Source organism: Nuphar pumila, chromosome 11 (assembly GCF_984573655.1).
Source record: "Nuphar pumila chromosome 11, dmNupPumi1.hap1.1, whole genome shotgun sequence".
NCBI classification, from domain to species: Eukaryota; Viridiplantae; Streptophyta; class Magnoliopsida; order Nymphaeales; family Nymphaeaceae; genus Nuphar; species Nuphar pumila.
Window position 1 is genome coordinate 92,599,307 of NC_143259.1, and position 27,272 is coordinate 92,626,578.

General features: G+C 36.2%; 1 protein-coding gene across 3 annotated transcripts in view; it reads right to left on the reverse strand.

Annotated features, from left to right (window-relative positions):
• Nucleotides 1-27,272, reverse strand: part of SFR6 (sensitive to freezing 6) — a 230,608-nt gene that overhangs the window by 92,296 nt on the left and 111,040 nt on the right. For all 3 annotated transcript variants that reach the window (XM_089981594.1, XM_089981595.1, XM_089981596.1), the window contains one exon: nt 22,612-22,848. In XM_089981594.1, the coding sequence (XP_089837720.1) occupies nt 22,612-22,848 (237 nt within the window). The remainder of the gene's footprint in view (nt 1-22,611; nt 22,849-27,272) is intronic.

Consider the following 27,272-nt stretch of genomic DNA (forward strand, 5'->3'; position numbering starts at 1 on the left):
GGTAGTAAAGTTCATTTTCTTCATAGCCTCCACCAATCTTCTTCCCCGTCAGCAAATCCTGAAAATGACAACCCATTGGATCAAATATTACTCTACAGTTTTGTTTTTTTATAAGGCAACTAACAGAAAGTAAACTTTGAGGAAAGTTTGGAGCATGAAGAGCATTTTTCAACTGTAATGAGGAGGATATAGAAATATTTCCCTGACCAACAACCGGGGAGGAGCTCCCATCGGCTAATGAGACTCCAAGTTAAGCCTTAATGACCTTTAGATCTGAAAAAACACGTGAATTGCCACACAAATGTCTGGATGCACCAGAGTCAATAACTCACTTACTATTATTCGGATGGAGATGATTTCCGGTTGAATAGGCAACCCCAGCTATAGGAGTGGGAGAACTCAAAGGTCTAAGAGCAATCAACTCATCATATTCCGCACGACTAAGGATGATACTACTTTCATTTGCAGTGATATTCTCTGGTGCATTTGTTGCCTCAATAGTAGTAACATTTGCTTTAGGGGTATATGACTTTGATGAAGAAGAGATTGGCCGACCATGCTTATCCCAGCAACGATCTTCTAAATGTCCAGATTTTCCACAGAATGTACATTGAAGCTTTCCTCTGCCTCCCATACCACGTCCACGTCCTCGTCCTCTGATATTCTGAATATTTCCACGCCCATAACCAGATGAGACAACAAGAGCAGATGACTGAGTCACAGGCTGAGATTGTGGCAGAGAGATCGCAAGTCTACTCAAACGATTGTAAGCATCAGCAAGAGTGGGAACATCTGATCCAATCAACATTTGAACTTTTGCAACAGAAAAATCTGAAGAAAGACCTGTAAGAAAACGAGCAACCATGGTTTGTTCTTGATGATCCTTTTGTTTCGAGCAACAAAGAGGCCTGTGAGCATTAAGTCTTTCAAACGCAGCTTTGACAGAGGCATAGTATTGGGCCAAGGTCTGATCTCCCTGTTGCAAATTATATATTTCTTGTTCGATTTGCAGGATACGACTCACATTTGTTTCTTGTGAGTATGTATCACGAAGATTGTCCCACATCAGTTTGGTTGTATTATAGTAGATCAATTCATCTGCAATATGGGGTTCGACACTATTCATGATCCATGTCATAACTATGTCATTATCTTCATCCCAAGTAACATATTTTCCCAATTTCTCAGTGGGTTCGCCTTCCAACAAAATATGTTTTCGACGATGTCCAGATACCGACATCATAAAAGTTCTGGACCACCTGGCATAGTTGGTTTCATTCAACCTTATGGAAGAGCCATATGAGAAGGGGTTGGCAAAAGCCTTATACTCCCCAATATATTCCAGTTGGGAATCACATTTCGAAGTTTCAGCCATACTAAAAAAAACAGAATACCTCACTTGAACAGCAAGTGTTCAAGAGGAATTTTTTTTTTCAACTCAGCAGGAAACCACACCTGCTGTTTCCACAGCAAACAGCAGCCCACACACGAAATAAAATTCAGCATAGCAGGAAATCACACCTGCTATTTTCCACGACACAGTAACTTAAGCTACCATGTTTCCTTAAAAAAAAACTCGACACAGCAGCCACATTCTGAAATAAACTAACCCACTAAAACAACTAAATTTCAGTTGTTGTTGATACCACAGAAATCACGAACATTGCTGGCCCAAACACATCACGATAAATGATAGACTGCAGTTGCAAACCAAAGTATTCACTACACCTGCTGTTCTCCAACATATAAGGCACGACATCCAATAAGTATCACAAGTAATCAGCACAGAAAAGAAAGTTGCATTCACGGCAGAATTCTGATAACACGCAATCAGCATAGGCGAGAACTCAGCAATCACGGCAACACAGAAAAAAAAATTCTGCTGCTCCCAAACAGCAGGAACACACCTCGACAAGAACTCAGCAATCACGGCAACACAGAAAAAAAAAATTTGTAACAGCAGGAACACACCTCGACAAACCACGAACAAAAAAAAAATAATCACGTCATAGTAGAAACAAGTCTCGGCAACACTAGGTCGCAGTAGATCTTCTCCTTAGATCTGACGACAAATCTGGGTAACATCCCAGATCTGTGATCAGATCTTCCCCAGTCAACCACCACCGAACCTGATTTTAAGAAGTCGTAGGGTTGTTGCTCCTCGTTGATGAAAACCAGTCTCTGTTGATGAAAATCACGCTCCCACGATCGAGGGCTCTGATACCATGTAGAATGAGATGGGGGTGTACAACCACCTGTGAGTGTAGAGAGAGAGAGAGAGAAAGAGAGAGAGACGGCTGCACAATAGAACTCGTTAATTAAGATTAGGGCTTCTCTCTATATTAAATAGAGAGAGGCAAAACAGAAAAATTACATCTAAGTCCTTATGAAAATAATATTTCAGAAAACCTCTAATATAGGAGAACTTAACCTAAAAACCACCTATTCTCAACAGAAAGCATTTTTCACATCTAATTGGTATATAGGTCGTTTTTTAGTTGATGCTACAGCTATTAAGGTTTTAACACTAGTCATTCATTCTACGGGCGCAAAGGTTTCTTCATAATCAATACCATATTTTTGTAAATATCCTTTAGCTACTAATCTTGCTTTGTATCGTTTCAAAGATCCATCACTTTTAGTCTTTACTTTAAAAACCCACCGGCATCCAATAGGTTTTTTGTTTGGAGGAATTTTAACTATTTTCGAAGTGTTAGCTTTTTTAGAGCATCTAGTTCAATTTTCATGGTTGCAATCCAATGACGTATATTTTTTGCTTGATGATAATGTGCGGGCTCATGATATGAATGCAAAGTTATTAAGCAAGCCCTATAATTCGATGTTAGTGATTCATATGACACAAACCTATTTGGTGGAATGGATTCTCGAGAAGATCGTCTAAAGAAAGTTTCTTCTATAGATTCGTTGTTTTGAGAATATTTTTCTAGAGCACTAATAGATTTATCTTGTTCACGCCGGATATAAAAATGGAAATTTCTATCAATGATGTCATCACTACTTGGTGATGTTTCAATATTAGATACTTCATGATGTGTATCATCTATACTTTCAAAATGATTCAAAGAACCATCATACATATCTTCCGTTGGGGAAAGATCATACAAGAACATATAGTCAATCTCATCTTTCTTATTAAGTTATTCAAAACCATCTTCATCTTCTAAGAAGGTCACATCTTTTAAAACATAAAGTTTATTATTTTTGTAATCAAAGCATCTATTGAAAAGAGGCCTCACAAATAATCAAGTTTAATAAATAACTTGACAAAACATGCATTCACCAAATATGCTAGAACAAAATAGCATATAAATGCTTCACGACAAAGATGTAAAAAGAGTGCTTAAAACCCTCTACAAAATGTTAATTACAATGGGCACAAATGGCCCTTATTTGTGAAGAATCCTTGCAAACAATCAAGTTTTCAAATAACTTGATACTTCAAATACTCAATACACAAAATAAATGCACAGTGTTTATAAGCTTTACACCACAAAAGAAGTGCAATAAATGCACAGTGTTTATAAGCTTTACACCAAAGAAAGTGCAATAAATGCACAGTATTTATAAGCTTAAGGAGACAACTCCTTACACTAATACATGCATACAATGGGCTCACATAGCCCTTATTTATAAGCAAACTTAAGAGACGTTGGGCTATTCCCAACAGCTCTTATTAGAGACGTTGGGAATCAGCCCAACGTCTATATTTTTAAAACTGTGTACACAGTCAGCCACTGACTGTATATAAAAACATTATATAAAAAAAACAAAAATAAGAAATAAAAAAATTACAAAAATAAAAAAATAAAAAGGAGGAATTACAATCATATTCAAAAACATGAATATGCGTAAAATGTAGAAATAACTAAAATATCCCTACAGCCAATACAATAAAGAAATATATATTTTATATATACAAGTAAATGAATATGTATACATATATGAAATATATATATATATGTATATGTATCTTCTTTTATATATAGAAAATATATTGTCTTATAAATTACAATTTAACACCCCCCCTCAAACTTAGGGCAAGATGACTGAAAGTTTGACAAGGAGGAAATTGAACCACGGAGCACACAAAGCTTTGGTGAAGAAATCTGTCAACTGATATTATGAAGTTACATATGGAAGATCTATAACTCCTTTCAGATACGCTTCCCGAACATAGTGACAGTCCATCTCAATGTGTTTAGTTCGCTCATGAAAAGTATGATTTTTGGTTATGTATATTGCACTCTTGTTATCACAGCATAGCTTGGTGGGCCCTTCTATTGAGATTCTCATGTCTTCTAATAGCTGATGAATCCATACAATTTTCATGGTAGTAGTTGCCATGGCACGATATTCAGCTTCTATTGAGGATAGAGACACTTTTTTCTGCTTCTTACATCTCCATGAAATCAGCGAGTCTCCTAAAAACACACAAAAACCAGTGGTGGAGTGACGATTATTTGGGTGACCTCCCCAATCAGAGTCAGTATAAGCAATTAATTTTAATTCAGAAGAAGAGGATAAGAATACTCTCTTGTTTAGTGTGCCTTTTATGTATCTCACAATCCGCAAGATGGCACTCATGTGAACTGATGTTGGTGCATGTTGGAACTGACTTGCAGTATGAACTGCATGAGAGATATCTGGTCTAGTAATACTCAGATACATCAAAGATCCCACAAGTTGTCTGTAGAGGGTGAGATCGGAGAGAGGAATACCATCATCAATCTTCATTTTGGCTTCTACTATAGCAGGAGTTTTACAAACCTTATCATCTGTAATACCTGACCGGTCAATAATCTCAGAGGCAAGCATAGTTTGAGATAAAAAATACCCTCTATGAGAGTAAGTTATTTCAATACCCAAAAAAATAATTAGAAATCTCAAATCAGACATTTCAGACATATCCTTCAAAATTGATTTTATGCTTTTAACCCCTTTAGAATCACTTCCGGTTATAAGCATATCATCCACATATAAGAGCAGAATGACAATCCCTGCATTGGTTTTTCTAACAAATAAGGCAGTGTTAGTGAAACAGGAAGAAAAACCATTTTCTAACATTACGGAGTTAAATTTATCATACCAAGCCTTAGGGGCTTGTTTTAAACCATAAAGTGTTTTTCGAAGACGAAGCACTTTCCCTTTGGAAGTCTCCATTCCTGGTGGAACATCCATATATACCTCTTCATTCAGATCACCATTTAAAAAGACGTTTTTAACATCCATTTGATAGATGTTCCATTTGTTGATTGAGGCAACGGTAATGAGACATAGGACAGTGATCATTCGGGCCACAGGGGCAAAATTTTCTTCATAGTCAATCCTGTATTCTTGACTATATCCCTTTGCAACTAATCAAGCCTTATATCTCTCAAGAGATCCATCGCTCTTAGTTTTTACCTTAAATACCCATCTACACCCTATTGCTTTCTTACCCTTAGGAAGATCTTGGAACTCCCAAGTCTTTGCCCTGTTGAGAGCTGAAAGCTCACATTCCATTGCTTTCAACCATTCATCATTCTTTTTGGCTTCTTCGAAGTTTTTGGGTTCTATATAAGAATGAATGGTGCTAAAGCAGGCTCTTTGTTTAGGAGTAAATGAATCATATGAAATAAACCTAGAAGGCATCTTTCTACTTCTCTCAGTTCTTCGTAGGTTTTCATCATTTGTTGAATTGGACCCACTAGGTTCACTGAATTTTTCAATTGCACTCCTAAAATTGTTTTTATCTCTATGGGTATATGTTATAGGATCTCTCAATGCTCCTTCACTTCTATGTTGGGAGATCGGTGGATGGGAAGAGCCATCTTCTTTATCATTGACGTCATTATGAATGAAATAGTCATCACTATCATCATCACGTGCTAACATTTCAAATAAAAAGGAGTAATCCATGTTTTATTCAAAGGGTTCACTCCTTTCAAAACCATTAACATTTTCCAAAAAACTCACATTTCTGGAAACATATAGCTTGTCATTCTCAATATCACAACAACGAAACCCTTTTTGGGTTTCAGAATATCCAAGAAAAGTACAGGCAATGGCTTTTGGCGAAAGCTTGTCATTCTTGTCAGTAAGAACAAAACATTTGCAACCAAAAATTCTCAACTGACTATAGTCGGGTTCTTTGGTATACAATTTTTCAAAAGGCGAGATATTGTTCAAGTTTTTAGAAGGTAGCCGATTTATCAGATAGACAAATGCTAAAGCCGCTTCAGCCCAAAAACCTTTTGGGATGTTTTGAGAAACAAGTAATGTTCGAGTTGTCTCTATTATATGTCTATGCTTCCTTTCAGCTAATCCATTTTGTTGAGAGGTTTTGGGACAAGATCTTTGGTGAAAAATACCATGACTGTCAAGATAATTTTTGAATTCACTTGAAATGTATTCTCCACCAGAGTCAGATCTAAAAAATTTTAGATTCTCATTAAATTGATTTTTAATCATCATATGATAGGTTTTAAAAATTGAGAAAACTTCATATTTGTGTTTAAGAAAATAAATCCAACAATATCTCGTGTAGTCGTCAACAAAAATGACATAATGTGCAAAGCCTCCTTTTGATAAGACGGGTGCCGGTCCCCATACATCCGAATGGATAATTTCAAAAGGTCTTGTTGTAAACATAGATCTTTCACAAAAAGGCAATTTTTTCATTTTCCCAAGAATACAGTCATTGCAAGTTAAATCACTTTTACATAGACTTTTAACAAAAGGTAAATGAGAAATTTTTGCAATATTTGCATGTCCAAGTCTCTTGTGCCACACATTAATATCTTTTTGTTGGACAACATTACAAAATGGGTTCTTTGGAATTTGAAGGGAATCGACACAGTATAGATCGCTCTTCCTAAAGCCTTCCCCAATCAATCTCCCGGATCGGCGATCCTGTATCCAACATTTGTTAGATGAGAACTTTATATCACACCCATGATCCGAGAGTTGTGAAACAGAAAGCAAATTTAAGTTTAATTTGGGTATAAATATAATTTTTGGAATAAAGAACCCTTGTTTTTCAAAATTTCCTATTCCTTTTACTTCAAGAGATGTTCCATCCGCAGTTGAAACAAAAGATGGAGAGGGATTTTTTGAGTATTCGGAAAAAGAACTAAAACTTGGGGTCATGTGAAAAGAAGCACCTGAATCTAAAAGCCAAGAGGTCTTACCGGGAGGAGAAGAGGTTGACATGGCGGCTCCAGAAATAGCCTCTTTTAAAAGAGGTTGAAATGCATCCACGATTTGTTGCACTGAAATAGCTCCATTTGAAGATGACGAGCACTCTTCCTTTTGAGGTTGGGATGTAGTAGCCATGGCAAGTAACTTTTTCCACTTTGGGCAAATAGGCTTGATATGCCCCGATTCCTTACAAAAATGACATAAAAGCTTGCTATAATCCTTCTTCCTTCCTTGACCACTTGAGTTTTGATTCTTGAAGTGAGGAGGCTTGTAGGTCCTTAAGTTGCTCTCCGGTCTTGAGACGACATTAACTCCTTCATTTTCTTCATTATAGGAAGGTGTAGCTAGAACACTTGGGTTGTTCTTGCTTATACCCATACGAGTCTCTTCCCCACTTAGTTTAGTCATTACATCTTATAGAGAGGGGGAAGTGAAGTCGGATAAAAGAGAAGATCGGATTTGTTCGAATTCAGGCCTAAGCCCATTCAAAAAATTAAAAAATATATCTTCTTCCAATTGTTTATAACGAAGCTCTATGGCTTCTCCACTCCACTTGGGTTCGAGCACAGCAAGCTCATCCCAAATAGAAGAGAGTTCGGCAAAATACTCCCTTATAGTCATCTCTCCTTGACGAAGAGTTAGAGCTCTCTTTTGGAGGTAATATTTATGAGACAGGTCCCTAGAGGTGTACATCTTCTCAAGGTACTCCCACGCTTGAGAAGCCTTCTTAAACTTGATAATATTGGCGTTAATTCTTGTTTCTACGGATGAGAAAATCCATGAGAGGATTTTAAAATTCCTCATCTCCCATTTTTCATGCTTTTTGGTGTAGTCTTCAAGAGCCTTGGCTCTTTCTTCCCCTTCAAGGATTTTTATTTCTCCTTTCTCCATCACGGTTATCTTTGGCTCCGGTTCGGGAATCAAGCATTGAACATAACCCCAAAGCCCTTTTCCTTTAATACGAGCCTCCACGTTTCAGGCCCAGACGTGATAGTTGGACCCATTGAGTTTGAAGCCGAGAGAAAAATAAGTCTTTTTCACCGATTAGAGAGGAGAGATGATGAAAAAGAATACGTACCACAAAGGATTTCTAGACCTTTCTTGATAGAAGAGTCTTCTAAAATATTGGATAAACAAGTGAATCCACTTCAATCACCAAAAAATTTGAGGGCACGCTTTTCGAGGCACCCGAAAAAGTGAGAATCCACACGATCCTTTTTTTTTCAACCTTGCTCTGATACCAAGTGAAGAACCCTTGCAAACAATCAAGTTTTCAAATAACTTGATACTTCAAATACTCAATACACAAAATAAATGCACAGTGTTTATAAGCTTTACACCACAAAAGAAGTGCAATAAATGCACAGTGTTTATAAGCTTTACACCAAAGAAAGTGAAATAAATGCACAGTATTTATAAGCTTAAGGAGACAACTCCTTACTCTAATACATGCATACAATGGGCTCACATAGCCCTTATTTATAAGCAAACTTAAGAGACGTTGGGCTATTCCCAACAGCTCTTATTAGAGACGTTGGGAATCAACCCAACGTCTATATTTTTAAAATTGTGTACACAGTCAATGGCTGACTGTTCTACACTGTACACAGTCGACCACTGACTGTGTACAAAAACATTATATAAAAAAAACAAAAATAAGAAATGAAAAAATTACAAAAATAAAAAATAAAGAGGAATTACAATCATATTAAAAAACATAAATATGTGTAAAATGTAGAAATGACTAAAATACCCCTACAACCAATACAATAAAGAAATATATATTTTATATATAGAAGTAGATGAATACATATACATATATGAAATATATATATGTATATGTATCTTCTTTTATATATATAAAATATATATAGAAAATACATTGTCTTATAAATTACAATTTAACAATCTATATAGTGCATGCTCACTTGAAAGAGTTGTTGGGTTGTTCCCAATAGCTCTAATTAGAGCCGGTGGGAGTAGCCCAACAGTTTTTTGTCAACAGTCAAATATTAATTGTTGACAGTACATTGACATTCAGCCAAATTGTACAGTGACCGTCATTATGACGATTAGGGAAAAAGACAAAACATAAGAAAAAGAAATAAAACAAAAATATAGAAAAATAAAGATTACAAAGATATACGTATATACTTTAAATATATATTTATATACATATACATATACATACTCTTATATTACGAAGAATATGTATATATATATATATATGTGTGTGTGTGTGTGTTATCTTCTAGCAGTCTCCCTCAAACTTATTGTGAAATCACCGAAAGTTTGTTAAGTAAAAAGTTGAATCTTGGTGAGCGTGATTCCTTAGTGAAGAAATCAGCAAGTTGATATTATGATGTCACATAGAAAAGATCAATAGTCTTCTTTAAGTATTCTTAACGAACGAAATGGCAGTCCACCTCTATATGCTTAGTTCTTTAATGAAAAGTATGATTTTGAGCAATGTATATAGAGCACTTGTTGTCACAACACAATCTTGTAGGATTCTGAAGATGAATTCACATATCTGAAATTAGTTGCTTGAACCACACGATTTTCATGATAATAGTCGCCATTGCTATATATTCAGCTTTTGTAGACGATAAAGACACCTTTTGTTGTTTCTTGCACCTCCATGAAATCAAGGATTCACCTAGAAACACACAAAAACCAGTTGTTGATCTCCTCCCCAATCAACATCAGAGTATGCAATAAGATCTAAGGAGAAAGAAGATGATAGAAAAACTCCCTTATTTATTGTGCCTCTAATGTATTTGATAATTCTCATTACTACACTCATATGAGCTAAAGTTGGAGCATGTTGAAATTGACTGGCTATATATACAGTACGAGCTATGTCTGGTCATGTAATACTTAAATAGATAAGAGACCCCACGAGTCGTCTGAATGGAGTTGGATTGTCCAAAGAAACTTCATCATCGGCTCGCATCTTCATTCCAACAGTCTCTGGAATGTCAGTAACTTTATCATCTGATAGTCCTGACCTGTCAATAGTATCTGAAGCAAACTTTGTTTGTGACAATATGTACCCTCTGTTAGAATATGATACTTCTATACCAAAAAAGTATGTTAGGAACCCAAGATCTGTCATTTCAAAATAAATTTTCAAATTTACTTTCTTGATTTCTTCTTTGTCACTGCCTGTAATCAACATATCAACATATAAAAGTAAAATTATAATATCTGTAGAAAAATTCTTGATAAATAATGTTATAGCAGTATAGCATGGTTTAAAACCATATCCTGTAATAACATTGTTAAAAGTATCAAACCAAGCTTTAGGTGCTTATTTGAGGCCATACAGTGTCTTTTTTAATTTAAGCACTTTACCTGAAGGAATTATCAATCCAGGTGGAACATCTATGTATACTTATTCATTGAGATTCTCATTTAAAAAAGCATTTTTAACATCTATTTGGAATATATTTCAATTTTTAGTAACTGCAATAGCTACAAGAATTCAAACAGTAGTCATCCTGGCAACCGGAGCAAAAGTTTATTCATAATCTACTTTGTATTCCTGATAATATCCTTTGACAACTAGTCTAGCTTTATGTCTTTCCAAGGATCCATCACTTTTGGTTTTTACTTTAAAAACTCATTTACAGCCTATAGTCTTCTTTCCAATGGGTAAGTTTATAATTTCTCAAGTATTGACTTTTTTAAGAGTATCTAATTCTATATGCATAGCCTTAATACATTCTTGTAAATTTTTTGTTTCATTGTAATACGATGGTTCAAAATATGAATGAATAGCTATAAGATATGCTCTATGTTTAGGAGAAAATGAGTCATAAGACACAAATTTATTTGGAATTCTTAAGATTCGTTCAGATCTACGAATAGTGGTTTGTTCTGAGGAAATTTCTAATGTTTCATGGTTACTTTGATTTGTACCTTCATCGGGTATGTTTCGATTTCTTCTAGTGTAAATTGTTGGTTCAACTGTTATTTTATTCTCAATAGGAGGTTCTACACAAATATTTTCATCATTAGATAATAGTTTAAATAAAAAGGAGTAATCAGAATTTATGTCTTGCGATATGTTTCCTTCAAATCCACTTTCATTTTCAACAAAGTTAACATTCCTCGAGACTAGAAGTTTATCATTTTTTATGTCATAGCATTTAAATCCTCTTTGTGTTTCAGAATACCCAATGAACGCACAAGAAATAGCCTTAGAAGATAGTTTATCTCCTTTAATATTTAAAACATAACACTTACAACTGAAGATTCTTAGTCTTTGATAGCCATGTTGATATTTAAATAATTTTTCAAAAGGAATTTCATTAGACAAAGTTTTTGAAGGCATTCTGTTTATAAGGTATACTGAGGTTAATGCAACTTCAGCCCAAAGATTTTTTTGAACATTCTTAGCAATAAGAAAGGTACTTGCAGTTTCTATAATATGTTTGTGTTTTCTTTCTGAAATTTTGTCATGTTGTGGTATTCTAGGACACGATCTTTGATGTAAAATTTCTTCATTTTCTAAAAATTGTTTAAATTCATTTGACAAGTATTCTCCTTCAGAGTCAGTTCTGAGAATTTTTAGCTTACTTTCAAATTGATTTTGAATCATGTTATGGAACGTTTTGAAGATTGTAAATACATCATATTTAAATTTAAGAAAGTAAATCCAATAATATCTAGTGAAGTCATAGATAAACACAACATAATAAGAGAATCCTCCTTTAGAGACTATGGGAGCAAGACCCCACATATCTGAATGGACTAATTCAAGCGGCATTGAAGAGAAAAAAGTTCTTTCACCAAAAGGCAAGGCTTTCATTTTACCAAGTAAACATTCTTTATATTTAAAAATATTTTTACAAAGATTCTTGGTAATAGGTACAAAATTTAATTTTCTTATATTTGGATGCCTAAGTCTATGATGCCAAGTCCGTATATCTTTTGTTTGAGCAATGTTACAAAATGATTCATTTGGAATACAAAGAAAATCCATATAATAAAGATCACCTTGCCTAGAACCTTCCTCAATCAATTTCCCGGACTGACGATTCTGCACCCAACATTTATTTGATGAGAATATGACATCACATCCATGATCCGAGATTTGAGAAACGGAAAGTAGGTTAAGATAAAGTTTTGGTATAGATCTTATTTTTGAAATATAAAATTTGTTATGTTTTGACAAATCATTTTTAAAAATTCCAACACCCTCTATTTCCAAGGTATTGTCATCGGCAGTGGAAACAAATGATGCATTTGAGTTAGGTTGACATTCAGATAAAATAGACTTGTGTGGAGTCAACCGGTAGGAGTAGGTTAAGATGAAGTTTTGGTATAAATCTTATTTTTGGAATATAAAATTTTTTGTGTTTTGACAAATCATTTTTAAAAATTCCAACACCCTCTATTTCAAGGCAGTGCCATCGACAGTGGAAACAAATGATGCATTTGAGTTATGATGACATTCAGATAAAATAGACTTGTGTGGAGTCAACCGTTAGGAGAAGTAGGTTAAGATGAAGTTTTGGTATAAATCTTATTTTTGGAATATAAAATTTGTTTGTTTTGACAAATCATTTTTAAAAATTTCAACACCCACTATTTCCAAGGCAGTGCCATTACAGTGAAAACAAATGATGCATTTGAGTTAGGTTGACATTCAGATAAAATAGACCTGATTGGAGTCAACCGTTAGGAAAAATAAACAAAGGATGTTCTAGAAAGATACTTTACCTTAAAAACTCAATTGTTAGGAGAAGTAAGAAGATCATATAGGACTTCTAGACCCCCTGAGAGGATTGTCTCATATGAATCCTTTTCATTGCAATATAAAACTTGTTTAGCTAAAATTTTGTCCTATTTTAAACTTGTCACGTATAAACAAGCAAAGAAATATCTCGAATGGATAAAAGATATGAATGAAGAATTAGGAGAACTCCAAAAATCTACAACTTCAGAAATATTTGAGTTATCTGAAGGTAAGAAAACTATAGGATGTAGATAGGTTTATAAAGTTAAAACTAAGAGTGATGGGACCCTAGAAATGAACAAAGTCAGGTTAGTTGACAAAGGGTATGTACAAGAATACGGGATAGATTATGATGAGACATTTGCACTAGTAGCTAGGATGACTTCAGTTAGAGCCCTTATCAATATTATGGTTGTTAAAGGTTGAACTATCTACCAAATGGACATAAAAAATGTCTTTTTAAGTGAGGATTTAAAAGAAGTTTATATGGATTCACTTTCGGGATATAAAGTTCCTTCTGGTAAGGTACTTCGATTAAGAAAGTCTCTTTATCGTTTAAAACAGACATCAAAAGTATGGTATGATCGCTTTAGTTCTGTTATGCCAAAACTTGGTTTTAAATCTTGTTATATTGATATTGTTATATTTATTAAGAAATCTGATGCAGGAATCGTTATTCTTCTTCTTTATGTCTATGTCACATGGACTCGCCAACTAGGTGTTGTACCCGCATCGCACCCACACCCGATGCGGTCAACCTGACCATGGGTGCGGTCAACCTGACCCTGGGTGTAGTCAACACACCCAGGGTCATTTATGTCCAACTTTTGGACTTTATATATATATATATATATATATATTTAATTTTTTATATTTTTGCTGCACACCCACACCCAAGTTTTTTGAAAGTGCCGCACTCCCGCACCCACACCCATGTGACATAGCTTTATGTTGATGGCATGATCATCATAGTTGAACACAAACAAGGAGTAAAGCATATTAAATGAATTCTTAAAAAATATTTTGAAATGATTGATCTTGGATTTCTTAGATTTTTCCTAAGGATTGAGGATGCTTATTCTCCTAAGAGGTATTTACTTTCTCAAACCAAGTTTACTAATGATATTATTAACAGGTGAGGCATTACTGATGAAAAAAGGGTGGATACCCCTGAAGTTACTAATGCCAAAATAAAGATTGATGATGGAACACCTCTTGATGATCCTACTCCGTATTGCCAAATGAATGGCACCTTGACTTATTTAACCTTTAATAGGCTTGATATTGTGCATGCAGTTCATACTGCTAGCCAATTTCAACATTCTTCCACCATAGTTCACATGAGTGTTGTGACGAGAATAGCTAGATATTTACAAACCTTTACCTTTAGAAGACTTTTGTTATCATCTTCTTCCTCTCTTGAGTTGATTGTTTACTCTGAATCAGATTGGGGAGAAGATCCAAATGATCAACGCTCAACTATTGGTTTTTGTGTGTTTTTAAGTGATTCTCTGGTGTTGCGGAAGTGCAAAAAACAATAAAAAGTATCTTTATCATCCACTGAAGTTAAGTACCATACAATGGCTACTACAACATTAGAGATTGTTTGGTTGAGAAGATTACTTGAAGACATGAGCATTCATCTTCAAACATCATCTAGATTATGTTGTGACAATAAGAGTGCAATATACATAGCTGGCAATCATACATTTTGTTGCGGAAGAAATGAAGGCACTGAACCCTAGGTAGAGAGAGATAGAGAGAGAGAGAGAGAGACGGCTGCAAATAATAGAACATCTTAGCTCGTTATTAGGGCTTCTCTCTATATTAAATAGAGAGAGGCTGAAAAGAGTAGTTACATTTAAGCCTACTATAAAATCAAAATTTCAAATAGCCTCTAATATATAAAAAGACTTAACTTAAAACCACCTATTCTCAACACTCCCCCTCAAGCTGGAGCATAGATATCAATCATGCTCAGCTTGTCACAACATTTTGAGAAATTTGGTCTAGCAAGAGGTTTTGTAAACATATCCGCAACTTGGTCTTCAGACTTTAGGTATTTGGTAGTGATATAACCAGCATGAACCATATCTCTTACATAGTGGCAATCAACCTCAATGTGCTTTATTCTCTCATGAAATACAGGATTGTTCGCTATATATGTTGCCGCTTTATTATCACACATCATGGTCATGGGAGAAGAAACTTTCACCTGAAGATCATTAAGAATAGTACGAACCCATATCAATTCAGCAGCTGTTTGGGCCATAGCCCGATATTCCGATTCTGCACTTGACCTAGAAACAACATTTTGTTTCTTACTTCTCCAAGACATCAAGTTGTCTCCCAGAAACACACAGAATCCTGTGGTAGATTTTCTATCCACTACAGATCCTGCATAGTCAGCATCAGAATAGGCCACTATCTCCAGATTTCTACCTTTTCTGAACAATAACCCCTTTCCAGGAAAAGATTTTACGTATCTGAGAATCATAATAGCTGCATTCCAGTGTACCTCAGTTGGTTTGTCCATAAACTGACTAACTTTGCTTACAGCTAAATCAATATCCGGCCTAGTCACAGTTACATACAGTAGCTTCCCTACTAGGGAGCGATAGCTTTTGCTATCAACCGGTTTTGACTCTTCTTCAAACAACTGAACTTTATGGTCCATGGGAATATTTGCTGGTTTAGCTCCCAACATTCCCGTTTCCTTTAATAAGTCAAGAACATACTTCCGGTGAGACAAAACCATCCCTTCACGGCTCCTGGCAACTTCTATACCCAGAAAATACCTGAGTGAACCAAGGTCTTTTGTAACAAGTGTTTTTGAAGATGAGCCTTTGTGGCTTCAATAGCTTTCACATCATTTCCTGTAAGAATGATGTCATCCACATATACCACCATAACCACTATGTCAGAGCTAGTTTTCTTTATACAAAGTGTATGATCTGTTGCTGATCTATTAAAGCCAAAACGTGACATCACTTCAAACAACTTTTGAAACCATGCACGAGGACTTTGTTTCAAGCCATAAATTGCCTTTCTCAATCTACACACCTTCTGACACTCCCCCTCAACCTCGAATCCTGGAGGTTGTTGCATGTAAACGGTCTCAGATAGATCCCCATATAGAAATGCATTTTTCACATCTAATTGGTACAAGCTCCAACCATGTTGAACAGCTACTGAGAGAACAAGACGGATGGTACCCATCCGTGCAACAGGAGAAAAAGTTTCAAAGAAGTCAATTCCATATATCTGAGTATACCCTTTCGCGACTAATCCGGCCGTGTACCTTTCAATAGAACCATCAGATTTGTACTTTATTGTATATACCCATTTACATCCAACAATGTCAGCACCTGCTGGGGAATCAACTAGATCCCAGGTATGCTGAGATACTAAAGTTGTCATTTCTTCTTGCATTGCCAGCTTCCAGCGAGTATCAAGTTCCGCATGTTGATAGTTCAGAGGAATAGTTTCAGCAGATAAGGCTGAAATAAAAACCTTCATCTAATGTCCAATTCTGGCATGGGAGACAAAATGAGATATGGGATATAAGGTACATTGTCTTGTCCCCTTTCGTAGAGCAATAGGCCTGTTATCATCATCCTGAAGATCACGATTGTCAGTAGAACTTACCTCAGAAGAAGAAGAAGATGAAGGCTCTTGCGGAAGTGGAGCTCTACGCACATATACCAATGGAGGATTATTAAATCTGGACGAGGATGAAGTTTGGTTCGGTAATGAGGGCACAGATTCCAAAGGAAAAGGAGGTATAGGTAATGGAAAAGACTCAGCTGGATCAACCTGCAACGGGAAACCGGAAATAGAGTAATATGGAGAGGATTCCAGGAAAGATACATCTGCACTGACATACTCTCGGCGAGAAATAGGATCATAACATCGATAGCCCTTTTGATTTTTTGGATAACCGATAAATATGCATTTTGTAGCTTGAGCGGCTAATTTATCACGGTCAGGGCCAAGTTTGTGTACAAAACAAACACATCCAAATATTTTTGGTGATAAAGAAAAAAGTGGAGCATTAGGTTTTAGGATATGTAATGGAATGTGATCACCTACAAAAGACGAAGGCATGTGGTTGATCAGATAGCAAGTAGTGGCAATCGCATCACCCCAGTATAACGCAGGAACATTGGATTGAATCATAATGGTCCTGGCAACATCAAGGAGGTGCCGATGTTTTCGCTCAGCCGCCCCATTTTGTTGAGATGAATAGGCACAGGAAGTTTAGGGTTGGATGCCATGATCTTGGTAAAATTGTAACAGACCTTTTGATTTAAACTCGAGAGCATTATCAGTGCGAACAATCTTGACAATAGATTCAAACTGAGTTCTTATTTCAGGAATTAGAGATTTAATAATACTTGGAACTTCAGATCGTTCTTTTATTAAAAATACCCATGACAACTTAGAGAAATCATCAACAATAACAAGATAATAACGACACTGAGTCCTAGTAGGAATCTTACTAGGACCCCATACATCTGCATGAAGAAGTTCAAAAACTTTATTACTAGACTGACTCTGACTCGATGGGAACGAACTTCGATGACGCTTGCCCAATTGACATGCTTCACACTGAAAGGATGTGGTGGAAGGAATCTGAGGAAAGACCGACCGAAGCTTTGACAATGAAGGATGACCAAGACGACAATGCCACTGAACAGGACTGAATGAATGTTCCACTGCAGCATGAACAGAACCCATTGGATGATGTAGGTAGTAAATTTCATTTTCTTCCTAGCCTCCAAAAATCTTCTTCCCCGTCAGCAAATCCTGAAAATGACAACCCATTGGATCAAATATTACTCTACAGTTTTGTTCTTTTATAAGGCAACTAACAGAGAGTAAACTTTGAGAAAAGTTTGGAGCATGAAGAGCATTTTTCAACTGTAATAAGGAGGATATAGAAATATTTCCCTGACCAACAACCGGAGAGGAGCTCCCATCGGCTAAGGAGACTCTAAGCTGAGCCTTAATATCCTTTAGATCTGAAAAACACGTGAATTTCCACACAAATGTCTGGATGCACCAGAGTCAATAACCCACTTACTATTAGTCGGATGAAGATGATTTCCGGTTGAATATGCAACACCAGCTACAGGAGGAGTGGAACTCAAAGGTCGAAGAGCTATCAGCTCATCATATTCCGCACGACTAAGAGTGATACTACTTTCATTTTGAGCGATATTCTTTTGTACATTTGTTGCCTCGATAGTAGTCACATTTGCTTTAGGAGTATATGACTTTGATGAAGAAGAGGTTGGCCGACCATGCTTATCCCAGCAACGATCTTCTAAATGTCCAGATTTTCCACAGAATGTACATTGAAGCTTTCCTCTGCCTCCCATACCACGTCCACGACCTCGTCCTCTGATATTCTGAATATTTCCACGCCCATAACCAGATAAGACTATAAGGGCAGATGACTGAGTCACAGGCTGAGATTGTGGAAGAGAGATCGCTAGTCTACTCAGATGATTGTATGCATCAGCAAGGGTAGGAACATCTGATCCAGTCAACATTTGAACTTTTGCAACAGAAAAATCTGAAGAGAGACCGGTAAGAAAACGAGCAACCATGGTTTGTTCTTGATGATCCTTCTGCTTCGAGCAACACAGAGGCCTGTGAGCATTAAGTCGTTCAAACGCAACTTTGACAGAGGCATAGTACTGGGCTAAGGTCTGATCTCCCTGCTGCAAATTATATATCTCCTGTTCGACTTGTAGGACACGACTTACATTCGTTTCTTGTGAGTATGTATCACAAAGATTGTCCCACATTAGTTTGGATGTATTATAGTAAATCAATCCATCTGCAATATGGGGTTCGACACTATTCATGATCCATGACATAACTATGTCATTATCTTCATCCCAAGTAACATATTTTCCCAATTTTTCAGTGGGTCCATCTTCCAACAAAATATGTTTTCGACGATGTCCAGATACCGACATCATAAACGTTATGGACCATCTGGCATAGTTGGTTTCATTCAATCTTACAGAAGAACCGTACGAAAAAGGATTGGCAAATGCTTTATATTCTCCAATATGTTCCAATTTGGAATCACATTTTGAAGTTTCAGCCATACTAAAAATATACTTTTGTTTCAGCAAGGACAGATTTCAATAACTTGTGTTCCACTCACACAACAACCCAGCAGCTGTTTAAAAAAAAACACCGACAATAAGGAACAGCAGGCCAAAAGAAGAGTTTTATTTCAGTACAGCAGGGAATCAAGCCTGCAATTTCTGCTACAGTAGTGGACAGCAGCCCACACACATGAATATTGAACAGTTGCACACACATATGAGACAATCACGCATCAGCCAGAACCGACGACCAGCATCTATCCGCCACACAGACTCCCTCGACAAACAAACTGATAATTTTCATCACAGCAGATAAAACCAACTTGTTGTTTCCACTAATCACGACAGCATAAAAAAACAATAACGATAGATGCTGCAATCACGATAGATGCTGAAGTCACGCCAGCAGTTGCAATCACGACAGTAAAGAAATTAACGACAGCATGAAGAATCACAGCAATCACGACAATCATGACAATCACGACAGCATGTTGTAAATCACGACGGCCAACAAACAGGAAGTTCATTTCTTCAAAGGACAAACAACCATACGAAGGAAATCAAATCACGACAGGGGCACGATAGCCATACGAAGGTAAACAATGTTATCAGCTGCCAAATCCAGAAAATATCAGCAGATCTCGATCAAGAGAAGGGGGTTATGACTGCCAGACCTGAAGATACACTCACACGATGGTCATTAGATCTGATGACAGATCTGGCCCAGATCTGTTATCAGATAAAAAAAAAAATAAATCCACACCTGGTTCGAGATCGTTGCAGATCACGCTCCTGATGTAGATCATGCTCCTTGGTGTAGATCACGCTCCTAAGATCGTAGGCTCTGATACCATGTTGCGGAAGAAATGAAGGCACCGAACCCTAGGTAGAGAGATAGAGAGAGAGAGAGAGAAAAGTAGAGAGACAGACGAGAGAGAGAGAGAGACGGCTGCAAATAATAGAGCATCTTAACTCGTTATTAGGGCTTCTCTCTATATTAAATAGAGAGAGGCTGAAAAGAGTAGTTACATTTAAGCCTACTATAAAATCAAAATTTCAAATAGCCTCTAATATATAAAAAGACTTAACTTAAAACCACCTATTCTCAACACATTTCATGAAAGAACCAAACATATAGAAATGAATTGCTACTATGTGTGTGAAAAAAATCTGAAAAAGACCATTAGCCTACCATATGTTACTTCGGAGTATCAACTAGCAGACTTCTTCATCTAGATTTTATTTTCTTCTTGACAAACTTTTGGATATCACATCGTAAGTTTGAGGGGGGTATTAAAATATATTAAATATAATTATATATATACTCAAATATATATAATTATATTTTATGGTATTTAGGGATATAACTAGGGGTGTTTTGGTCATTTCACACATGCAATAGAGGTTGTCCACTAGGGATAGTTTATCTTTTTTATAGGATTTATTTTTAATGTCTTTTATGTAATAATGTAAGGTCACTATGGTCATCATGTCCATAGAGTTGTTGGGATAGCTCCCAACGATATCCCAACGACTCTTGGGAGCTCCCTAAGGCCACCTTGTGTTGTATATAAAGAGGGCCTTCCCTCTCTTGGTTCAATGCTTCCTTAAGAATTTTGGAAATAATATCTATTTTTATATTGGTGTTCTTCCTCTCTTTTGAGAGGTTTATGCTCATGGCCCTTTTGAGGCTGTGATGTATTTGGCCCATTGGTGGCATTTGTATTTGTGTATGCACATTTGTAGCCCCTTGTCCCATTGTTGTAGTCCATTTGTTGTTTCATTGCATTCACTACTTTTAGAAGCTAAATAGCTTTTGGTGGACTTTTCATGTTTTGAAGTCACTATAATTTTTTAAATTTCAGTCGGACATTCTAGCCTTGATTGATGAGTCTAGAGCTAGGGTTAATGCTAAGTTAGAATTATGGAGACAGACTTTGGAAGCTAGAGGTTTTAAGTTGAGTAAGAGTAAGACTGAATATATGGAATGTCGGTTTAGTAAGCAACGAAGTAGTGATGGGAGAGTAGTGAAGCTTGGTGAGCAAGAATTACCGGTGAATGATTATTTCAAATATTTGGGATCCATCATTCAAAAGTATGGAGAAATTGATGGAGATGTAAATCATAGGATAAAGGTTGGGTGGATGAAATGGAAAAGTGCAACTGGAGTGTTGTGCGATCGTAGAATGCCATTGCGGTTGAAGGGAAAGTTTTATAGAACGACTATTAAGCATGCTTTACTATATGGTACGGAATGTTGGGCTGCCAAGAGACATCATATTCAAAAAATGAGTGTAACCGAGATGCGCATGCTGAGATGGATGTGTGGAAATACAATAAAAGATAAGATTCGGAACGAGGGGATACGTAAGAAGGTAGGCGTTGCACCCATTGAAAATAAAATGAGAGAGAATCGTTTACGGTGGTTTGGACATATTCGGCGAAGGCCTAATGATGCTCCAGTTAGAAGGATGGAGAAATAGGAAAATATATTAGTTAAAAGAGTTTGGGGTAGGCCTAGAAAGACATGGATTGAGGTGATAGGAAAGGATATGAATGCTTTGAACCTCACCGAGGACATGGCATTGGATAGAAATGATTGGAGGAGAAGGATTCATGTGGAAGACCCATAATGATTTTCTTTTTTGGTTCATATCGCCGACCCCAATTTTGGGATGAAGGCGTAGTTGTTGTTGTTGTTTGATTCTGGCCTTATTTTCAGGTCTGAACACTCATATCACTCGCTCACTAAACTATGGTTTTTTCACCCATTTAATCCTAGACTCATGTTGCATTGAAATGAACTGCCACAATTGAAGTCATGGACACTTTTTTTGTTGCAATAGCAAGATATACGACTTCAATTGAACAGTCACAGATTTTGAATTTCCATAGTGATTTTGTAGTTCTAAATCTTTTAGCATTTGCAACTTGCGAACATTGCAAACAAATGCTCAATATATAACATGCAAACCCATAAGTCCATTTCTTTATACCCCTGAATAAAGATAAGAAGCCATGTCAAAATATACTCAAATACAACAAAATTTTCTGAATTTTGCAGGTTTTTCCTTTCTTTAAGGATATTGGGAATAAAATGTGAGGAAAACAAAAAAAAAACTTTTGGTTAAGATGTTGGCAGATATGAGGCATCATTCATCTATTCCTTGCACAAAAAGCACATGCTTCTCACATCATATGCAAGAAACAGATAATAAGCATATATATGGATTATCACTAACTCCTCTAAAGGTTTGCATAAAATAAGTGGACAACGTTTTTGTTAAGTCCTCTTTAAGTAATAGCCATCCAGGGAACCTAGCCCTGGCCTTTCAGTAGCTAATCCTTACAGGGTCATATCCTAAAGAAAGTTGCATAATGTGCATCACCCAATTGATGAATCCACTATAATCTCAAGTGCAAGTGGCAATGAAAAAGGTGAACATATTTCATTCGAAAACTAAATCAAGATTGATTATCATTAATGGATGAAGACATTATAAGGATAATTATTCACAGTGGAACGGAAATCCCTACCTGTATGCTTGCAATTAAAGCAGGTTCAACGGTCATAGCTTCAGAATCGAGGCTAGACAATGTCTCACTAGAAGCATGCCAAGGCTCACTTATCAATGATGCAGGATGTACAAGTGCAGATTCAATTCCTTTCCCCAGCATGTCAAGGAGGAGACGTGCCTGCATGTCTAGAACCAATGCTCTAACCTCTTGACCAACAGTACCTTCCAGTAATCGGCACTTTATCCTATCTATGCTCTACATGATCAAACGAGAGATGGATTAACCTAACAACTCTTTTACCATAAAATTTTGGTGAAAAAGTATGTTCATAAAGGAAATATCTTCCACATTATCATCTTGCATAAACATATTTTCATTGAACGCTTCATCATGAAAAGTACAGACAACATTTAATCTGCGCCAAACATCCAGCACATATGAACTTAAAAGATGTCCTACACTAATATCTATCAACATTACATTTAATCTGCGCCAAAGAATGAAATCTCAGCACACTCAATGAAGTCATAATATATAAAAGCAAAATAACAACATGAAACAATGTCGGGATGCAAGAATAATGTTGAACATGAACAACCATCGAAGCACAGTAAAGTTTGGATATATTAATATGCAGCAATTTTCTTTTTGTAATCATTTCAAGTAGTCTGAACATTGTTTGGTTCCTCCATTTTCATTTATACAATATAATTTCTGTTAATATAAGAAGAAATAAATTCCAATTTTAAAAACAGTGAGGTAGCTGTTTTTTCCATTTATGTTTATAGAACTTATTGGAGCACTACCCTCTCCCCCTACCTCCTTTCCTCTTCCCTCACCTTCCACACATGACCCACCCCCTTCCCTCATCCCACAAAGGATCTTGCTCCTTCCAACTATTTCTTTTTTGGGAATGAAAAAGAAATAAGACGATTTTCCGTACCTTGACTTCTCACAATAATTATTATCCCTCTTCTCTTCCTCTAACTCTCAACTTTCTTTCTAATTCTCTTTTTCTTTCTTTCTCCCAACAAATCATTCTTAGCAAGGCAATCAGCCATGGTTACCTACAATAACATGGTATGAGAGCAGTCCTGAACCACTTCATTTATCAAAGCTGGGGTTGCAGGATGACATCAGCCAAGAGTGGATATTCAGTTCGGATTTTCAGGTCTTCTAGCTGATGTTTTTAGAGGATTTAAATTTATTTTTCAGCAATTTTTTTGCTCACTATTGAAGAGCATCAGAATTTATTTCTGATTTTCTGCTGCCACATGTAGTTGGGGTTGATTTCTGTTGACAGGAATTCTGGGTTGAAATTTGTAGTTATTAATCACTTGGTTTGGTTGGAATTGATGAAAAAGGGCAACGAGGATGATGAAAGTCAAAAATATTAGCAATTTGAAGTTAGGTGAGAATTTGTAGCAGGCAAACTTATATGGTTTTTTATGATGATGGTGGACTATTTATTCTATGTTTCTTTCAATGTTGATAGATAACGAGCTGTTATCCTAAGTTTCTTTGAATTGCTGATATACAAGGATTTATTAGTGTTGAATGAATATAAAGGAGCTATTTATCCTATGTTTCTTTGGTTGCTGATATATAAGGGTTTATTATAGTGTTGAAAGGTTATAGTGTTAAAAGGTGTTCGTTGTAGTGACAGCAAACAGTTGAGTTTCTCTTTGTAGTGTGTTAGAGTGTTTTGACCGTCCCTCGTAGTGCTTATGGAATGTATAGGCCCTTTTTTCCGATGATTGCTGTAATATCACGTGTTTTTATACTTAGTTAAATTTAGCGATTTCTGAAATTTGGTAGGTAGAACCCTATATGTTAAGTTGTGATAATTGAGTCTGGGCTTGGCCCAGGTCTCATTGACAAGACCTAAATGAGCCAACTGAACTATGATAACAAGTTTTATTTTCAACCTTTAAAATCAAGCGAAATTCGAGCAAAATTCAAGTTAAATTCAAGTGAATTTAAGAGGCGAAATTCGAGCAAAATTCGGGTTAAATTCAAGTGAATTTAAGAGGCGAAATTCAAATTATATACCGTTAGATGCACCTCAAAATTCTGCATCCAACAATAGTTTACTTTTCCGAATCCGAGCTACGGTTGGCTTGAAAATCACATTTTTTTCAAAAAGGCTTGTCTCGATGGGATCGGGTTTGGATTGGATCGGAGTGGATCTGATCCATATAATCCAAAATAATATAGATCTGGACTCAGTCCAAGAGCCATATTAATTAGGATCTGGTTCAACTTACAATCCAAATGGATTTTGGATATGGACTTGGATCTTGGATCCAGGTCCAACGAAAATAAAGCTTTAAATTTAAAATACAGGTTTAAATTAAGGAAATGAAAGGTTTAAAAGACTCCCAGAGGGATAAAGTACCCTCTGATTTTTTTGGGGAATTTAATAAATAATAAATAATTATTATTTAATTATTTTAATATAAAAGTCAATAAATTCTAAATTTTATATATAAGATGCAGCTAGGGTTTCTAGAGGGGGTGTCACCCTCTAGAAGAGTCCAACAATATGACCTTGAGATAAAGAAAGTAAAAAGTAATAAGAATAAAGTAGAATTGAAAAAAAAAGAAGGAAAGTCAACAAAAGAAATTTTAAGAAAAAAAGAATAGGGAGTTGGAGATAGGCTCCCATATAGGAAGCTCTATCTCCAGACCCTAGAAGGGGGGCATCACCTTCTAGCGGTCCCATTATATAAACTCAAAAAAAAAAGGAAGAAAGAAAAGAGAAAGAAGAGAGAGAGAGGAGAAACCGTGGGAGAGGAAGAAAAAGAAAAAAAAGGAGGATATCCACCTTCTTCTCCGGTCGTCCGATAAGTTTTTGGGACTCTCACGGTTTCCAAACAAGGTACGGATTCTTCTTTTGATTCGGATATGGAAAAAGAATCTAAATCAGATTTAGGTGATATTTTTTGAAGGAAACCATGAATCTGATGTTGGTTTCACATATTCAATCCATGAAAATCGCTACGTGTATGTTTAGTGATGGGTATTTTCTGTTTAAATCTTGATTTCATAGCCTACATACGATTATGCACATAAGTAGATATATGTATATATGTGCTTCAAAACACACACACACACACACATATATATATATATGTGTGTGTGTGTGTGTGTGTGTGTGAGTGGGGTTTGTCCAGACCTGCCCTTGACCCACGACGGGCTGGTTTGGATCAGGTCTGTCATGCCAATTTATTTGTCAGTGTGATTTTCAAAAAACAAATAATATATGCTGGGTTTTATTTCAGATTTATGTTTTCTTTTATATAAACATAATCTGTTATATGCTGGATTTTTTTTTAGAATCTGCTAAGCCCAGCCGATCCACAGTCGGCTGGGCAGGTTCACAAGCTGTTAAAGCCCAGCCGAGCACAGGTCGGCTGGGTAGATTTATGTTGCTGTTCAGGCCCAGCCGACTTGCTGTTCAGCTGCTGGTCGGCTGGGCAGATTTGAAACAGAAAAAAAGAGAAAGAACTGGTGCAGTTCTGGGCAGATGCATAAATCATCCAAGCCCAGCCAACTGTCGGTTGAGCAGAATCAGATTTGAAACAAAAAAAAAGAGACAGTGAGCCGAGCCGATTGTCTAGGCTGGGCAGTCACTTGTCTGTCAAGACCCAGCCGAATGACGGCTGGGTAAAAAGGCAAACAAAAAAAATGGACTGTCAAAGCCCAGCCGACTGCATCGGCTGGGCAGACTCAGAAACAGAAACTGATAACAAAATTTGGGCAGTGTACATTCAGCAGACTGTCGGCTGGGCAGATTTCAACAAAAAAATATATGCATAATGAACATGTCAAGTATGTTCAGATTCACATGTAATGACGTTCAAATTTACATGTAATGTATGTGCAGATTCACACACGTGCAGATATATATATATATATATTCAGATTTAGAGGAATGTTCAGATTTACATGAATGTTTAAATTGCTAGTATGTCCAGATTTTCATGCGCATATGTATGATTATAAATGCTCATGATTATGTTCAGAATTTGATATGCTAAATGCTCATAGTTATGTCCAGACTTGCATATTTAAAATGCACATATTTATGGCCAGATTTACATAGGTTAAAAGTATAGATTTTATACAGGTTAAATGTTAGATTTATACATGTGTAATATGCAGATTTGTTTGTTGGTACATGTTTAGATTTTTGCAAGTTTATAACCGGACTGTTATGCACGTTTGCAAATGAACATTGGAATGTATTCATTTGACTACCAATGCTATCCCGTGTGCGGGCAGCAGATCTTGGACTGAGTGGGTAAGTGTTGAATCCCGAGCTTGCTCGAAATGGCAAAAAGATTTATGTTTACACATGCTTATCAGAATTAATATGATGTTTGCATACATATGCATGTAATGAGAACGTGAATCCTGAAATTTACATTGTGTTGCACTAGCGTGATTACATGTATGTTTGCATATTGTGCATGAGATGAATCATGAAACTAAATATATATTTTGCAATCATGTGATCATATGCATATGTGAAATGTTTATTCACGTATATTCTCATTATAGTTGCATGAATGAGCATTTGTGAGCATGATGAATGATTTTACATGAGCATGCTCATTTTGGTTTTTGCATAAGGTGCATCAGTGTTTAAAAGTGAACCATTGTACGCCGTGTGG